Here is an 18,559-nt window from a genome sequence, read left to right as displayed (position 1 = left end):
CAACCATATTACTGTTGTGTTTACAGTGAGCTAAATGCGTGCTATCGACCTGCACTGTTCTCATCACTGTTTGCCTTTTGCTACAGACTCTGCCTTTTACCCAGTTCAAGCCATTTTCAGTCAAATAAAAACACGGTTCAAAGACCTCAGCACCAGTGACCCTGTAGTAAGTGGAAAGTGGAAAGCTCATGCTGACAGGCCAGTTACAGGCCTCTCAGTTGGAGCACACCGTGAACAGTGTAGCCCATGTGTGCTTATATTTTCTTCACTCACCAGACAGTCTGAGCATCCTTATCCTCAGAAGTGCACATTAACGTTAGTGTCTCGGGCATGTATTAAATCTTGTAAATGCAGCCATAATGTAGTGTACATGTGTCACTCTGTAGTCGATCCATTAATGGCTCAACACATCATTTAATGGCTTTGTAGAGGCTTTTTATCTCTTTCTATGATTTTAACCTTAATTGTAGAGTGCACAACGATGTCTACAATCATTTTTTTTCTATAGCTTGTGTTTGAATGGAATTCCTTTATGTCGTGTGAATGCTTTTTCCTGGAAGTCAGACTGGAAATTATGGTGCGTGTTATTTATGTTAACCCTTAAAGCACTGCTTTAGGGAAGGACGCAACATATGTAAATTTTAAATATCATTTTGAAGGTCATAATGTTACCATCATGTTTTATTAATTTCTATGCTTCAAGAAAGTTGTTTGCTCTGTAAAAATATTCATCTTGTGATTAATCTTGTACTAAAAATAAATTGGAATAGATTTAATTTATTGGATTAATAATTCATTTGATAATAATGATTGTCAGTTCATTAACTGGAGTGTGATTCCTATTCTGTGCTTTTTTTATATTTAATTGTCTTTTGGCAAGAATGGCTATTCTGAAAAGCACTTCAATCAGCAGCCACTTCAATAAGCAAATCCGAGGGTTGGAATATTAGTAGGCAATGGGGGGCACCTTGGGGTGATTAAACAATGCCGAATTTGTCTACAATTTAGAGGCTTTGTGGGAAAGGCAGTCACAATTAGCGGTTTTCTACAAACAGCATTCTTAGCAGATAGCGGGGTGCTTGCTGCCCTGGTGGATGATGGTCTGATTCCTTTGAGTGTTGCCCTCTACATGTGTCACCTTTTTGTTCTCCCGCACTCATGTTCAATCACGTCCACAGCACTGATGGCAATGTTGTGCTCTGCTCTCACTGGTAATGACACAACGTACTTGACGCAGAAATTATTTTCATCAGGTCCCAAAGCTCAAATGGACTGGCGTTGTCACATTTGGTTGGTTTCTGGCTTCAAGGTGTGTTTCATTGTGCTCAGCTCTACTGGTCAATTTCTTTGCACATGATGAGCTCCCGTTGTGTAACTGATTTTCTTGGTATGTTTTGTTGACTCTTGGATGGGCATTTCCACATAGTTTTCTGGTTCATTGATTTTAGTTTTTTGTGTGGTCAAAATCACTAGTTGAGCTTCCCACTTAAAAGCAGAAGATCTATCAGAATGACTGAGTGATTATTTCATTATTATTGTTTTTCATTATTGTTATTTATTATCATCATTATTGATGAATTTGCAGATTAATTTTTCAACTAAAAAGTTAATCATTTATTGTAATAAATGTAAAAATAGTGAAAAACGTTTTTTCCAAATCCCAAGGGAAATATCTTAAAATGTCTTGTTCAGTCATATTTGCTGTAACACAACTTTAAATATAAAATTATTGTAGTTATAAATATAATTTCTGGGACAATTTTCCATGTGTAAAAATAATAATTTTCTAATATCTCCCCTTATTAAGCCTTTAAGCCTTATTATGTAGGTAATTTCCTTGTCATTTTGTGTCACTAATTTCTTGCAATTTGTAGGACATTTCTTGCCCAGCCAGTCATTGCCTTTTTCCCATGAAAGAAATCAAACCAAAAGGTTTCAAACAGATGAACAGTTTGTAAAAGGCATCTCAATATAGCACAAGGAAATGAATATCGATCCAGATTTCAAGGGGTTAAAACAAACAGTGTATTTCCATTTCAAGCAGACCTAAACTGTTTGTGAACTGCTGTGTGTAAACCATCAGTTAATAAAATAAAGTGCCCAAGAACAGTGAAACTTACAGTAATAAGTTCACTATGTTCAATTGGTAATTTTGCTCCTCTGTGTAAACTTTCACATGGGTGTAAAATATTCCCATTGTTGACAGTATGTCTGTAGTTCACATGCTGTGAATACTGATGGTGGCTTGATGGTAGTAAACACTTGTGAAAGTATTTATCTGCATTGACAATTCCACTTTGTGATGTGAAAAAAAGTGGAATATGAATTGAAAAACTCTCTGCAGGCAAATAATTACAACACTGACAGTGAATTTAAGGGCCCCAATACTGGAATAGGGTTCTGCAAATTATGTGAATTAGAGGCAGAGAAACATTTGTGGCAGCTGCAAAGACGCCAGTGTGAATAGACAGACATAAACCTTTGCACAGTAGATATGCCACCTGAACCACAAAGCCCATCATTGATTTATGAAGCTTTTGTGTAAATAGAAATTACCTGTGGAAAGCTTTCAGACATTTCAAGGCTTTTCTGTTTTTTTTTCTTTTTCTTGCAGCAGTATGAATTTTTGTAAGTCACAATTAAATATGGATGAGTCCATTAGAAAGTAGCTGCTGTCAATCCTAATAAATATTGTAGAGGCCTACTTTCTGCGGCCTCACCTGTTTCATTTTCAGGACAGTAGGTCACAGCAGTGTGTTGGTATCTAATTAGATTAACCCACAAACTTGACACTTCATTTATTATTGCAGGTAATACTAAGAAATGTGTCTATTTCTCCACATATAATGGGTGATGTCAAGTTTTTCTCACTAATGAAAATGAACAAATGATGCATTTTGAATGGTAATATGAGTACTGATATCATCTCATGTTTTAACCTCAGCTGTGATTGAGAGGATTACTGTGGCGGTTACAGGCTGTGACTGAGAGGGTATCATATGCTATTAATGCAGTGTGTGTAGTAAAAGTACACAATCTGTTACATTTAGAGAAAAAAGCTCTTAGGATTAAAAATCCACTTTAGAATCTATATTTTTAACTCCAAATCCTAATAATCTATATATAAAAATGACGTGTATTGTAACCCATTTTCCTGCTGCCACAAGTATTATTAGTTGACACTTTTGTGACATCCATTAAGATATTATGAAATGTCCAGTGCATGCCATTGCCGCATAGGCATTAGTAGTTTTTAAGCTTTTGATGAAAATGAAAATGCTTCATTTGCATTGCTTTATTGGAGGAGGGGCTCATACTTGTGCATTAAATCACATTTAACACAAAAATAGCCCTTTTTAATTTGGGACAACAACACCATCACAGCGTGAGATGTATGCTGCCTCTCTGAGCTCACACAATGTTTCCATCAAGGACAAAAGTGCTGTTCTTCAAGCTTACGACCAGAGCAGGGTATAATTAGGAACTAAATGCTGCTTTAAGTCAGAATGTGGTCTGCAAGCATTTCCAAAGGACAACCAGTCTTGTGGTTTGTGGTTTTTATCATCAAATGCAAATTGCACAGTTGAAGAGGAGTGGCACTGACTCATAGAGTTTATAATATCCAGGAACCTCATCCGCTAAAACATTCATGCGGTGCAATATGTCAAAAGTAACATATTCATGTTTTTTCCAGATAGCGGACAGGCCATTAAAAACAAGATTCAGCAGAGTTATAATTTTCTAGACCCCCCTATTTTGCCGAAAAAAAAACGCACAGGAAAGTCCAAAAGCCCCTGGGATCAAATTTTGAATATATGCCAACAACAAGGAAGTGAATGTTAGCCTACGGTGTAAAGAATGGCAAATGACCAAAACAAGTACATAAAACAAACATTCGACTGTATTCCCATAATAGAGGCGCTTTACAGTGACCAGAGTAAATATTATCTGTATATTATTTATCATTCATGTGACGAAGTGTGATCTGGAAAGGAAAGTCTCACTTTATGCAGCCATTTACCTAAAAATCTCATCCTCACTGACGGATCAGCTAACAGAGAGAGGCATTATTGGGAGACTCTGAAATGAGGGAGAAAGTTAATATGGTTTGTGTTTCCAGATAAAATAGTAACAGAGTTGTGATCAGAGATGTTGTGTTGACATTAAAAACACTGAGGTATAACAGTGTGAGTGTGTGTAGATACAGCTCACATGTATAAACAATTTAAAAGCTGGTTGAATAATCATCTAGTATTTTCAAAATCATGTGAACTTTACCCAGAAATGAAAACCAGTTACCTCTGAAAACACATTCCCAGATATTGTAAATCACACTTAACATATGACATATAACATATGTCTGTAAGGGGCTGTTCTTTATTTATGAGAGTGGAGGTGGTGCAAATCAAGGGAGGCATTTCAAATATTCTTTATGCACCAGGGAGGGACTACTCTTTTTTTATTTTAGTGGAGAGGCGGGACATACAACTTTAAATTTTGAATTTATTTTAAATAGCATTTGAGCCCCAAAAATGTGCAAGTGAAAAAAATTTCTTTAAAAATCACCAAAATCAAACATATATCATACTCACATGGCAAATGCTTCCATCAGAAAATATAACCAAATCTGAGTTTAAAATACTTGTTGTGGCCATCTGTCATTAAGATAAAAATTAAACTTAGAAAAGCAAACAAAGTACAAAAACAAAAATAAAATAACAATAGAAATAACACCTGATTAAAAATAAAACAAAACCCTGACCCACTGACTCTCTGATAAAAAAAAAAAAATAAGAATGAATGAATGAATTAATTAATTAATTAAAAAAAAAACATTTTAACTTACCCAGGTGCATTCTGGTCTAATACATGCCTAGCTATCTAAATGGTGTACCACAAATTACCCATATCACAAACAAAACAAAAAAACAAAACAAAATACTAACTATGAGAAAAAAACAATATGCAAAACAAAATATTTAAAACAATCTAAAAAAAACTGAAGAAACCACACTCAAAATCTAATATGAATAAAGCAAACATCTAGAATGATCAAAACACTATAACTTATGATTAGCAAACAACGACTAAATACTAACAACAAATAGCTCCTACTATAGTGATATTTAATCCTTAACACTTTTTTCCATGTCTCATTTAAAATTTTAACAACAATAAAGTGTTTGCACTAACCACATCATGTAAAAAAAAAAAAAAAAAACATTAAAAGTTGCACCTCTGCATGTATGACAATTGTGAAAAAAACATCTTCAGGGTTTGTTATTAACTTTTAACTCACACATTTCAGATCCAATTATGTTTGTCATGCAAAGTTACTGATATTTTTCTGGCCAGCTGCTGTTGCCACTGTTGTGTTCAATTCATTTGAGAAAATGTTGTTGTGCACATGTTGCTAATGCCGACTGCATGCGAGCTGTGATGCATGCAGCATGCATGCGTGCATGTGTTTGATGGGTAAGCTTATTGAATTTGTTAGTTTTGTGTGGTAGGACGGGTGGCTGTTATGCATCCGTATTCTGCTGAAGTTCACACACAGCTTGTGTGATGATGGGATTTGGATTTTGCTTAAGAAATTAGCTGTTTGTTTTGGTGATAACTCACACTCCAGTGCTGTTTGCTTATTGCATTGTCTCTAATAGCTACATTTTGTGTGAATATTAGAAAAAAAGGTTGCTTGTGGTTAAGGGAGGGTCATACCTTTCCCTGTAGTCAGGGAGGCTCAGAGGAAAATATTTGTAACATAGGTCAACATCCTGAAAAAACAAAACTAAAAAACAATGCCCCTCTGATTACAAAGGAACAGTTCCTAAAAGGCACCTATCAATACTGAAATTATGTAAAATAAATATGATTACATTATATTGCAATAGAATACACAAACCTGTATATGTGAAATGATCAGACTATTGTTATGCAAACTGAAGATGATGATTGGTAAAGAGGGCAGTAATTGTATACTGGAACATTAAAACCTGTCTTTAGTACTGAGATAAATTAAATCTCATTTTATCTTCATTACTGTTCAGTGACATTTTTTCAGCTGCAATGCACCTCAGATTTTCTGCTGTCGGTTGCAAAATGTTTTTTTTTTTTTCATGCTGGAGATGAAGATGGAGAGGCTGTCTAAATCCCAACTGTTGTTTTGGCTCTCAGCCAGTGACTGACTGAGCTGAGCCAGCTTTTGGACTTGTAGTGGTCCTCAAGTGCCACCATCAAGCTCGCCTTTCAGTTGTTCCCATGTTCCTAACATAAAGAAACCTTTTTAATCAGTTTTGAAAATCCTACAACCTTTCCCACAGTGCCACACTTTGGCTACTCTGCTGAATCAAACACTTCAACCAATCAACACAAAGTTTCTGTTGTTTGCTAATTGGTCGAATCTTGCCTGTCAAGTAGGTCACAGTTGGATTCTTTTGCAAATTGCAAAATGTCTTTATTTGAGAGTCTTGAGGATTTCCTATGAATGACCACAGTTTAGCTTATTCGTGCATATTTGTTGTTACTTTATAGTAGAACTGGGCAATATATCAATATTTAATTGATATTTAATTGATATTGATAGTTTTTGGATTTCATTGCATTGTTGTCTTTTCCTGGTTTTAAAGGCTCGTTACAGTAAAGTGATGCAGTTTTCTGAATTCCAGACTGCTCTGTCTATGCTGTTATTTGCCTCTACAACCAAGTAATTATACATTACAGATGATTAATTATCAAAATCTCATTACATTAATATTTGGTTGAAGCATCTGTAGTCAGCCCTACAATATTGTTGCATATAGATGTCGAGGTACTTGATCAAAAAAAAAAAAAATTCTTTTACCCAGCCCTTCTTTTTGTTTTTGTTTTTGTTTGTTTGTTATGTCAAAAAATAAACAAAAAATCCCACTCATAATCATCCAAAAATATTGGTGAAAGTAATCAGTCTCAGGGATTTTGCGGGCTGTTTTGGGAAATGTTGCGGCCTGAGATGCCTGTTTTTTGTTATGGTAATGATTGTTGCAGTGTTCATTGGCAGTTTTTTGTATTGAAATCATGGGGGCAAGTGCAAATTGCAAACATAGTTGTGATTATGCTGGATTTGGAGCTTATTTTTCTGAACATTCAATATTTACCACATAGCATGTGATAAATACGCTGTGTGCGGTGTTAAAATTAAACAAGATTTTACACATTTTAAGAAGTCAAATTTGCAGGTAATTGTGATGATCTCACAAAATTGCAATCTGGCTTAATTCATAGGGAAATCCTTGAAGGACTGGTTAGTATAGTCATTGCATTGTTAAGACTCAGTCAGTCAGTTGCATAAAAATGAAAAAAGTGCGCTTTCATATTGCTGTCATGTAATACTAAAAGTAAAAACAATCCTTAAAATCGCCAGCTCTTTTTTTCTTTTTTGTTTGAATTTTATCTTTATCTTTTCAATTATTCAGCGATAGTAAATATATCTGAAAGCAGTTTTCTATACCAGCAGGTATTTTATGTGTTTCCCTTGTGTGGAAATATGCTGTTTGTGATTTTGAGAATCTGCACCACGATAACATTTTAATCTTGACGGAGAAATTTTCTTTGAAATTGTCTTTTGTGGAGGTCAATGCAAAGGTCACAACCATTTGAAGCAGCAGTCTTGCCCAGAAATACACAAGTTATGGTTGTCAGAACATTCAGTTAAATATGAGTTTTGTTCTTTGAACTTGGAGTTTTGTTAAGTGGTGTAGTTTTTTTGCATTAAGGCTTCTCTTTCACGCACTAAAATACAACCAAGAGATCATAGGGCTGTACTTTGACTCCATTGTTGATGCACAATAGATAATTACACTACATTGAACTCAGTGGTACTTTTGCGGATCATTGGAACATTTTGGACACTCAGCTTTTTTTTTACTTTGTGCTTTCTAATGAAAGTCTACCTCACAAGCCCCAGCATTGCGCTCTCTTATTCACTGCAGGGCATTTCAGGAAATGACTTTGGTCAACCACAACTTTCTTGAAAAAAGAGAAAGAAAAAGCGCAAGCTGTCCACAATCAAGACTGTTGGTAATGTACCGGAAACCCAGTGTCTCCGCTCAATGTATGCATGGCGTCTGTCCACATGACTCCATTTTTGATGCAAGATATTTTTTTAACACTCTTTTTTTTTAGCCTTTGCGACAAAATATTTAAAAATCAACAAATGAACACTGAAGACATCTGTGGCACCAGACGAGCTAAACTTAAACATAACTTAGCATTAGGTTACTAAAATAATATGGAAACCAAATGCTGGAATTAGAACTAAAACTGTAAATGTACCTTTACTCTCTACCGTCAGTATTTAGGCGTAGTGGTTCAACACAGTCTTGACACACCAGCCTAAATACAGTTCTCTCAATATTGGTCTTATATCCTAGCAGAGAGCTGCAGTTGAAGTCATCAAGCCGCAGTTTGCGAAGACAAATAGAAACTTGTGGTTTATTCAAGTGGAGTTTGTATTCTAGCGTCCAGTGATGAAAACACACATATTTATATGGTGTGTATTTTTCTAATTTTCATTTTGGCACACGCGCAAAAAGCCTTTGACAAAAAGATTACTGTGTTTTGAATGAAATGCAGTAAATAAGAATGTCCATGTTTCTCCCTGTGAGAGTTGTGTTTACTTTGGAGGTTTGGACTCTGGCCAGTGGAGGAGGAATAGTTTTCAGAAATAATCAGGGGGCACACTTATTACCCAGGATTCTCTTCTTAAAATGGTAAATGATACTCTTCTATGTCTCTGCGAAGCTGGCGTCTGCAGATGAAGGAGGAAATTTCCCCAGTTTTTGAGAAAGAAAATAGACCCCGAAACTCTGTGCCTCATATTAGTTTAATGTTTCACGCCGGCTCAAACTGAGCTGTAAAGGTTAAGATATCTGTTTTTAATGTGTCAGAACGCCACCTCCATGCACCAGAATTGTAGAAAGAAGCCAAAAAACCGATGTATAAAAGCAAATTGTCACTGGCATTTCACTGACTGAAGTTAAAGTGACCCTTATGACAAAAAATGTAATGTAAAAATTGAGCATAATAAGAGCTTGGTATTTCTATTCAAGCTGTGAATATTGCAATCACAACATTGCAGAATGCAGTGATGATAATGACACTTGTCCTTTAAGAGCAGTCACCATCCAGACTCACTGTTTCTGGTTTCCCGTTTGTTCAGCGTTCACCTAAAGTAAAACCAGCCGGTTATTCAGATGAAAATAGTGTCAACGTCTCAGGAGCGTTCAGTGGAATATTCTACATTGGCATAGTTAGCACAGCAAACAGGTAGTATCTATCCTTGTTCGCCTGCGGTCGAATGTTGTTCCATCTGTGGTTGTTTACTGTGCAAAGCCATAAACGTCTTCATTCTGTAACCTTATTCAGCTCCCAGACTGGACATCCTTATTTCAGGGCTGAAAGTAGTGAAAATATTGATGGATTGAGGTATTATGGTTTTGTGTGCTGCAAATCCACGACGGCTCGGTATTTGCAGTTTCATTTTGAGCTCACGAAATTACGCACTTGCACCAGAGACAATGTATACAAGTCTTTGTTCCCAAATTACTCCTTGTCTCAGCATGCAGATTTAGAAGTTCCATAGCTGCTTATTTTAGATTATAAACAAGAACCAGAGAGGGCTTAAAGGGAGCAAAACTTTGCTTTGCTGCTGTAAATGGTTCTTATTTCATTTGTAGCAGCCAGCTGCAAAACTCCATACTACTTGGTGTGCAATACTATAGTAACTGTACACAGTGGTGGAATGTAACTAATTACATTTACTCTATTGCTGTACTTGGGTACACATTTGAAATACTTTACTTAAGTTTTTTCTTCTCACGCCACTTTATACTTTAACTCGTAAATAGTACGAGTAAATAGCATCGGGAAATATTGCACTTTTTACCTTAGTGCATTTATCTGATAGCTTAACCCTTTGAAACCTGGAGCGATGTAACTTTTCTTGTGCTGCTTTCAGACGCCTTGAACAGGTATTTAAAACTTGGAACCGTGAGCAAATTTGAGCGATTTCTTTCAAAAACATGGGAAAAGAGGCAATGAGCAACTTGTTGAGAAATGTTCCACAATTTGCAAGAAATTAGTAGATTTAGATTTAAAAATAAAATAAATAAAAAAATAACGGAAAAGTCCAGGGAGTCCAGTTAGTTGATTAATTAAATAGCTGATTGACTAAAAAATTAATTGGCAACTATTCTGATAAAAATGTGAGTCATTTTCAGTTTTCTTTTTTTTTTTAGCAGTTTTGAGTATTTGTGGTGTTTATTTAATGAATTTTCTGTGTATTTTGACTTAGTAAAGGAACTTAAAACTTCCTCCATCACTGACTTTAGAAGTATTCCACTGAACAAACGTAAACATTTACTCAAGCTCTTTAGTTGTAAGTGCACATTTAAGGTACTTTCATTTTTCTACTTTATTCTTCTACTCTGCTGCATTTTAGAGGCATACATTGCACTTTTTACTCAACCAAACTGATCTTAAAACACCTCAACCAGCTAAATCACTAAAATGCTGTGTGCAACAGTAATAATCCAATAATATGATAATATCACTTCAACAGGAGCTATTATGAACACTTTTGAACACTATGAATACTTTTACTTTGGACTCTTTAAGTACATTTTGCTGATACTTTTGCACTCTTAAGTAAGAGTTTGAATGCTGGACTTATACTGTACACTAATATTTTTTACGTTATTGTGTGAATATTCAACAAAATTTAAGATTAGAATACTTCATGTACAATTGGATTTTGTAAAGTAACAAACAGAAAGCAACTTACAGTTAATGACTGTTCTAATAGTTTTTCACTGTTGGATTTAACAGATTTAACCTAGATTTCTAGATGCCCAAAAACAAAAATTAATATGCAATCATCCACTTTTTAAAAGATTTTCTTAGTTTATTGTCCCTCAAAAATGCTAGTTTATCGCTATTTAAAAAGTGCATGTTTAACAAATAAATAATACATAGGATAGACGGCACCAGATTTTCAGTTACAGAAAAGACAGAATGAAATAGTTATATCCTCAGGACATTTTCACACTGCTTTTGTTTCATACATTAAATGGATGCAGTACATTTTTTCTAAGTATAATTATGCATATCTGTGTGTGCATTTAACCTTTGCACTCTTTCTGTCTCTTTGTGTCATGTTCGGTCTAAACTGCCTTTTGACAAATATTTTTCCCATTACTTGTTAACCTGAGAGCAGAATTTGATTTCTTTACATCCAGACATGTAAATTTATGTCTGAAACTGACAAATACAACTAAAGCCGGGGAGTCAGCTGCTCTGGGTGGACGTCTGTCTTTAATTTGTACTGTTTACTTTGCATCACTGAACCAAAAAAATAAGGCCGGGAGTTTTTTTAGCTGTACCTCCGGGCACACTGCACTGCACACACGTTAGTTTGTGTTTCATTGTGCAGATACATATTGCATTTTGCCGCAGCGTTGGGTCAACACAGCATGAAAACTCATATCTGACAGCGTAGAAAATCCTGATGATTTGTGCGCTGATCTACGTTTCAGTTTTAGCACTGTGCTTGGATTTCTCTGTTTTCATTTCCACTTTTCTCGTCACGCTCTGTTAAAAATAAATATGGTCATTTTCAATACAGTCACATTTGTCATTGCCCAAAAGTGATCCCAGGGCAAACAGCGAGCCAGTCAATGTGACCTATTAGAATGGAAAATGTTTCCATGACTGGAAAACCACACCTGAAGTACCACGCCACTCTCAAACACAATGTTCAAAAGCTGACAACATATAAGGTGTAAGTAAATGCTGGGAATAAAATGTCGTTTTTGTCTGTGTTCTAACTTTGTCATGTCCGATTAGTGACCACACAGTGGATATAACCACAGGAATACAAGCTGGGACTATAAACAACAAGTGAAACTGATACTGTTTATTCAAGGAAAAACACTCTTTAACAACCTGTTTTTGCTTCATGACAGAAATAAATAAAGCCCTACCGCTTTTGTCATGAACACTTTGAGGGGTGGATTGTTGCGGTCAATGTACAATCTAATCTGACCTTCCAGATACAGATGGGGCTGTTCAACATCCAGGCCACCCTGTTGCTTTTCCCCATATTCCTTTTGAGAAAATGTCAGCAGTGTACATTTTCAGGAACATTTCACAGAAGGAAACCGGATTAAGAGGGTGCTGCCTGCAGCGCTATGTCCAGGGATGCAGAAAGCAGTGGTTAAAGGGGTTGTGAAGCAGCTGTGAAGAGGAAATCATGTCTGGAGATAGCAAAATTTGTTAATCCAACACTGAGTTGAGGTCAGAAAGGTTGAAAAATCTGATTAGAATCAGTGTTTCTTCAGCAGTTAAATGCCATTAAATTGTTATTTGGGTCAAGTTTTTAACACAAAAAAATAATTTTAATCAAAAAATGTAAAAGTTTATGGGAACAACCATTTCAGGGGATTGTAAGACAGACTTGTTTTGAATAAAGCAGCTCTTCTCTGTGATGCATGCGATTTGTTTGGTTTTGTATAGAGTGACCAGATGTCCCCATTTTCCGGGGACTGTCCTGTTTTTGGGGCCTTTCCCCAGCTGGAGCTGTCCCCAGAAATGTCATTGTTTTTAACTGCCGGGCTGCCAACTCCCAGTTGAAAGTGAGACTCACGCAATTGTCATTTTTTAGCGCACTCACGTCATACATTCATATGCGAATTATGAAACAGTGGGTCCCTGGGTAAATGCACTTGTAAAAGGTCCCACCACTTCTCCCTAGTAGTGTTGCCTTTAAAAAAAAACAAAACAAAAAACCCAAACATTTATATATGTTTTATATATATGTTTTGTATGTGATTATTGTTATTATTTATTTTATTTTTTTGGTCATTTGTGGTTGTTTTGCCTGTTTTTGTATCTCTTTATAGTCACTTTGAGTATCTTCCTGGAATGCGACATACACATATTAGAAATTAAATTAGACTGGAATATAAACAGAGAAATAGAAGAAAAAATCTAGATGAAAGTTTTATTATAGGCTGAAATAAATATAAAATAAAGTATACATATATTACCCAATTTATTAGTTGGCCCACACTATAGTTTTTACAGTACAACAGTTACTTTGTCAAATAAAACCTGATTTGTCCTTTTTTTTTGTGCATAGATATTAATATAGACATGTTATTGATATTGACAGTCAAACTGGAAATGTCCCTGTTTGTCATTTCCAAAATCTGGAGACCTTAGTTTTAGATGGCAAAGAAATAATTTCTATGTAGTGAGGAAACATTTTTTAGAGGGAAATGACAAAGGAGACGTCATGGATGAAAAAATAACATTTATTCAACAGTAAACATGAGTGGTTTCAATTTTGATTTGTGTCGGCAATATGGATTCAGTGTTTCTGCCTGACAATACCTCACTGTTGATTCAATCACGTTTTGCAGTCTGGGAGTTAACTGATGCATTTACGGCTCATTTTGTTTTACTCTAACATAAAGGTCAGAACCTTTGCTTTAAATCCAGATGAGACCACAAATCAGTTGAGAAAACATCTTGTCTTATAGAAAATGTCTCTGCCATATTCCTTAATAATGTGTGTTATTGCTGGGGCTTGACATTTACAACAAACACTGCCACTTACACTTCAACATTTCTCTTTATTACCAATATATATCATGTTCTGTTTTTTCAGGCGTACGCTGATGATGTGCTTACGAAAGATGAACAGATAGGCCTGTTGTTCAGAGCCAAACGGAAGTGCGAGGGAACAATCAAGTCAAAGCACAAGATTCCTGGTGAGTAGAGAAACAAGATGCTAATGTCAGTGTCAAAATGGTAACATGTTCACAGCTACAATGATATAAATGATATGATGATTTTTGAAATGATTTTCAGTGGCCCCATGGTTGCCACATGGGGCCACTGAAAATCCTGCGGTGGCACATCAAAACTGAAAGCCATAACTGAATTCTAGGAAGTATACAAGCACGTTGAAAAACATGTGAATTTGAGAATCGGATATACTTTTTTTTTTTAATTTTACAGTTAATGTTATACTTTACAGTTAATGTGACTAAATATCTGTAACTTATTATCTAATGCTAACACAGTTATTTTGAGTTCCAAAGCAACATACTGTTTTAATGTGTTATGTATCTGTATGTACATGTGTAAGGCCAGTCATTGTTCTTCAAATAGTTGTCCTTTTTCTTAAAATGACTACTATACAGCTTTAATTTGAAGGAGTACATTGATTATAAGGAATATAACATTTACTGGGGACAAGCCCACTCAAGTTTAAAAATACATAAGATGCATATATAATATGTGAGGAGGAGTCAGGGGTGGGGTCAGCAATTGTATTAGCGTAGCTTTTGGTTCTGTAATCTGTAAACCTGTCACACATGGTTTGTAAATATCGACCAAAATTACTCACTTTGCAACCCTGAAGGCAACTAAGAAGGTCATGTGGGATGGGAGAAGATCCTCCTTTATTAGCCTTGATTGGGTCTCCAATAGTTTGATTTTCCTTCTACCTGCAACAGGTTTTTCAGAGTCAGAGAATGCCAAAGGAGCCATTTATAACTCAAAATGGTTTTATTAGTCAGAATATGCTCTGTTACAGTGAATTCCAGCTGGAGCGGGAGGTTCAATGGGGAGTGCATTAAATCCCACAGGGGCTAAACAGAGCAGAACCCCACAGAGACAGATGTGATATCATACACAAGCCAGGGAATGCCAATAAGACATAGGAGAAAAAAGCTGGAGTGATGGAGGAAGGAATCAATCAGCACAAAAGGTAAAGTTAGCAGGAACTGTGGAAGTAAACAGCATAATGATCACATGATGATCATTGAGTGGCAGTGAGCGAGACTGTAAGAACCGCCTCGATGTCTTGATTGAACGTGATTGGTGATGTGTTTCCATGTGATTGCTGATATTGAGAGCTTATACTAATCAGCTGATGATGCGCACTCTTCAGTGCTCTGCAAGAAACACCTTGATGAAGATAAAGTTCCAGATAGATAAGGGTTTCAGAGACTGTTTTTCCTACTTTTTGCAGAAATGTTCAACTTTTTTTTTTTTTTTTCGGGAGCAGTTTGAATGTGTACTTTAAGTTGATGGTTACATTTCAAAATGCTGTTCTGTTTCCTTTGTCCTCCCTGGGGCTTTCCGGAGGCTGGGATTGAAGGCGAAGTTGATCCTGGGGTGTATTTACGGGCACGATTTTCCAACAGACCCCAGCATCTACTGTATCTCATTGTGGTTACTGTCATTTTCCCAGTTGATTGTTCAGAGGAGGATTTTGGATTCCACAGCCAAACCAATCGTATTATTTTCTCTTTAACCCCAGTGCAATGTGGTCGCACCGAATTCTTCGACCCTTAAAACGGTACCCCTTTGTAAATGAAACACATAATTAAAAAATGTTTTCTTCCAGGCTGAGAACACAAAAGCTTTTGTTGACCGTTCCCACTAGTTACAGTACATTGCCTTGCGTGGTATTTCCCAACTTTTCATGGTTTTGATAAATGTCCACAAATCCCAAATTGGATTTTAAAAAATATGAAAGAATAGCTACTATTGAGAACTACAGGCGCCAAGGAGTAGTTCATGTTAGACGTCAAAGGCTTATATAACAACAATGCTGTTTTTTCCTCGAAACGTACGTGACAGGATGGTCATCGATGTTAATGCAGAGCAGAGCAGTCAGTTGAACATTAGGCCTCTCACAGATGAGAGTGTGTGCTGCTCATCTGACCACCATCATGCTTAATCCATCCTGACACGCTGAAGTGACTGGCAAGCCCGGTGTCACACTTCACCATAAACCTCCAAGCACCGTTTGCAGCTGTCGCTTCATTTGCATAATGTTTATAGATTGAATTTGAATCAATTCATAGAAAATTCACGCAATCCTTAATAGATGCAGATATGACGGTAACATGTCAAATGTCCTTATTATTTCAAGACCCAGTAAAATGAAAATATGTTTTCACAGTTCTAATTATGTCTCTATGTTAAATGATCATTTATAATTGTTTTAGCAAGGAAAAGGATAAACTTTCTTTTTCCAGCTTCTCAAAGTGTGTTCCATTTCTCTTTTTAACGTTTTGATTTGTTATTGTTAGAAAATATCAGCATTGTACATTTCTGCAAACCACAAATGTTACTGTAAAATTAAACTATTTCTTATAACTAAAAAGGTCTGAGCTGCCTTTAAGTCTTAAGTTTAAGCTAAAACAAATAATTTCTTTTTACAGTGTAAAGTAACTCAGTTTATAAGCTGACTTGTCATGCTGAGGTGGAGGGGATGGTGAATGATGCGTCATATAAGCAAGACGCCTGCCAATCTGCAGACCACCTTTTGAGACCAACAAACAAAAAAATGGTTGTAATATATTAACCAGGCAATGCTGCCTTTCCAGTGGCTTTTAAGGCAGCAAATGTGGGTTTTCAGCAACTTGTGACTGTGTTCTCACTGAGAATAGTACAAGAAAAATGTTTGTTTTTGACTGAGCCATGGCTGCGTTTCCTTCCATGATAGTGTCACAAAAAGCATTTGTTTTTTACTGAGACATCGCTGTGTTTCTAGCCACAATAATAATAATAATAATAATAATAATGATTTTTATTGTTGTTATTATAGGCAAGATCAAGGCAGAATAAAAAGATGAATTAAAAGACAACATTACATAAAGGCAAGTCCATAAAAATGGGATTTTAGAGTGATTTTAAAGAAGTCATGGATTCTGGCAGCCATATCTCCTCAGGCAGGGGCCCTGATGGCAAAAGCATGATAGCTTCATGAAAAACAGAAAGCGGCTGTTTTGTAACTGAGCCATCACTGTGTTTCCTGCCACGATTGTGCCACAAATAGCGTTTTTTATCTAATGTTTGTAAAAAAAAAAAATACCCAGTTTATTCTAGCTATTGGATTAAGAAAATTGAAAGATTAGATACAACTTTGTCTGCGCCATTGCACTTCATACTCTTTTATGTGCATGTTTTTCTCTTTGAACATCAGCGAGGATGTTTACACTGAATCTAGACTCTAACAAGTACATCAGGAATGTCTGACTGGGATGCTTTGAAATGCTTGAGGTGTTGTTTTGGAGGGACATGAAGAGTTGACCCGCATACCTGATGCTGCTGGCACACAGGATGTGACTCATCCTGTATGTGGTAGCTGTTTTCTGACCTCTTTTGGAAGGTTGCACATGTGTGTTCAATCACAGTTGAAGGAATTAAGATGAACATATTACCTTAATAATAGATAAATAATAAATAGAAAAAAAACGAGTCCCCGATGTAGTCATTGTATGCCTGGATACACACATGTGCTCATTTAACATGCTTGATTTGAGCCTTTTTTTTTTTTTTTTTTTTAACGGCACATGAATTTCTTTGACTTCACTTAATTTGACCCTGATTTGAACTAATGTGTCTCATCTGGTTGTTGGTAATTATGTAACGTGGAAATCATTTAAAATTTGGGAAGCTTTCGTCTGTGATGCTTAGTAAAATTTAGGAGGTTGTCAAGATTTGAGATAAAGTTCATGGAAAGCATTAACTTGTGCCTTCTGGTGACCCATGTAAGCGTTTTCCTTGAAGTGGTCATTAGGACTTGGACAGAATTCCCTCTTGTAATTCTTTAAAACATTCAGGTTTTTTCTTCTTGTATTGTGGTGGGACCTTGAATCTGTGGGTTGAGAATCACAGCTAGCGTGCATTTTTTAGGACGTTTTGGCTTTACATCTGTGTTTGTCTTGCCTGTGTCCCGCCTGGCCACCCCCAGAGTTTTTCTTTTTTTTCTGGCACTATAAACTCGTGGTTTTCTGAACTATTATAGGAGATGTGGAGTGATGACTATTTTAAAACACTAGTGTGAAATGTAGGATTTGCTCTGAGTAATGAATTGATCGTGCCATTCCTGCTTCATAGAGAGAGAATTAGATCCCATGTGAGGCTAAAACCTCAGCTTTGGTTGTATTTCAACATTTGATCTGTTTGTTTTTATTTCTCATTTGTGCTTTAAATACACAAAAGTCTCCATTACGTGGCTGAGACAAGGTTTTCATTGAGGGAAGCACTGAGGTTTGCCTGGAGAGGACAGTGGAGGGATGTGGGTTCAATGCCCCAGACCTTGCAGTGTGAAAATAGCTCAGCCTTCAAGCTTGTGGTCTGGGTGTAGAATAACATCAGCAATCATTATAAAAGGTTGCATGTATCAGGAGAAAATGCAATATGTGTTTTGACATCTGCAGGTCAGAATCAAATGAGTGAGGGGGAAAGAAAACCGTGTTAAAAACCATAGTGACATCACTTATACCAAAGTCCCTCCGTAGTCACGTTTATATTTAAATCGTGGTCGAGAAATTTACGGGAAATTATATATGTGTGTGTGTTCTGTGTTTAATTTAAGCTTGTTAGTAGGTGGTCCTATGGTAATAAAGCCTATGGCAAAAGTGAACAGCAATTCTACTTTTACTCTCCAGGATGTGTGGTCAGTGTGATTCTCAAAACTAAACGCTGTTTTTCTCCC

At 36.2% G+C, this 18,559-nt stretch overlaps 1 protein-coding gene across 1 annotated transcript in view; it reads left to right on the top strand.

The window, feature by feature from the left end:
- pth1r (parathyroid hormone 1 receptor) overlaps positions 1-18,559 on the top strand; it is a 63,986-nt gene that overhangs the window by 16,693 nt on the left and 28,734 nt on the right. The window contains exon 2 of the mRNA XM_042498364.2: positions 13,706-13,808. Coding sequence (XP_042354298.1) covers positions 13,706-13,808 — 103 coding nt within the window. The remainder of the gene's footprint in view (positions 1-13,705; positions 13,809-18,559) is intronic.

The sequence above is a fragment of the Plectropomus leopardus genome, chromosome 12 (genome assembly GCF_026936395.1).
Source record: "Plectropomus leopardus strain MGB_pleo_1.0 chromosome 12, ASM2693639v1, whole genome shotgun sequence".
Lineage (NCBI taxonomy): Eukaryota > Metazoa > Chordata > Actinopteri > Perciformes > Serranidae > Plectropomus > Plectropomus leopardus.
The sequence above is the reverse complement of the archived record's forward strand: the minus strand, read 5'-3'. Positions and strand labels throughout refer to the sequence as shown.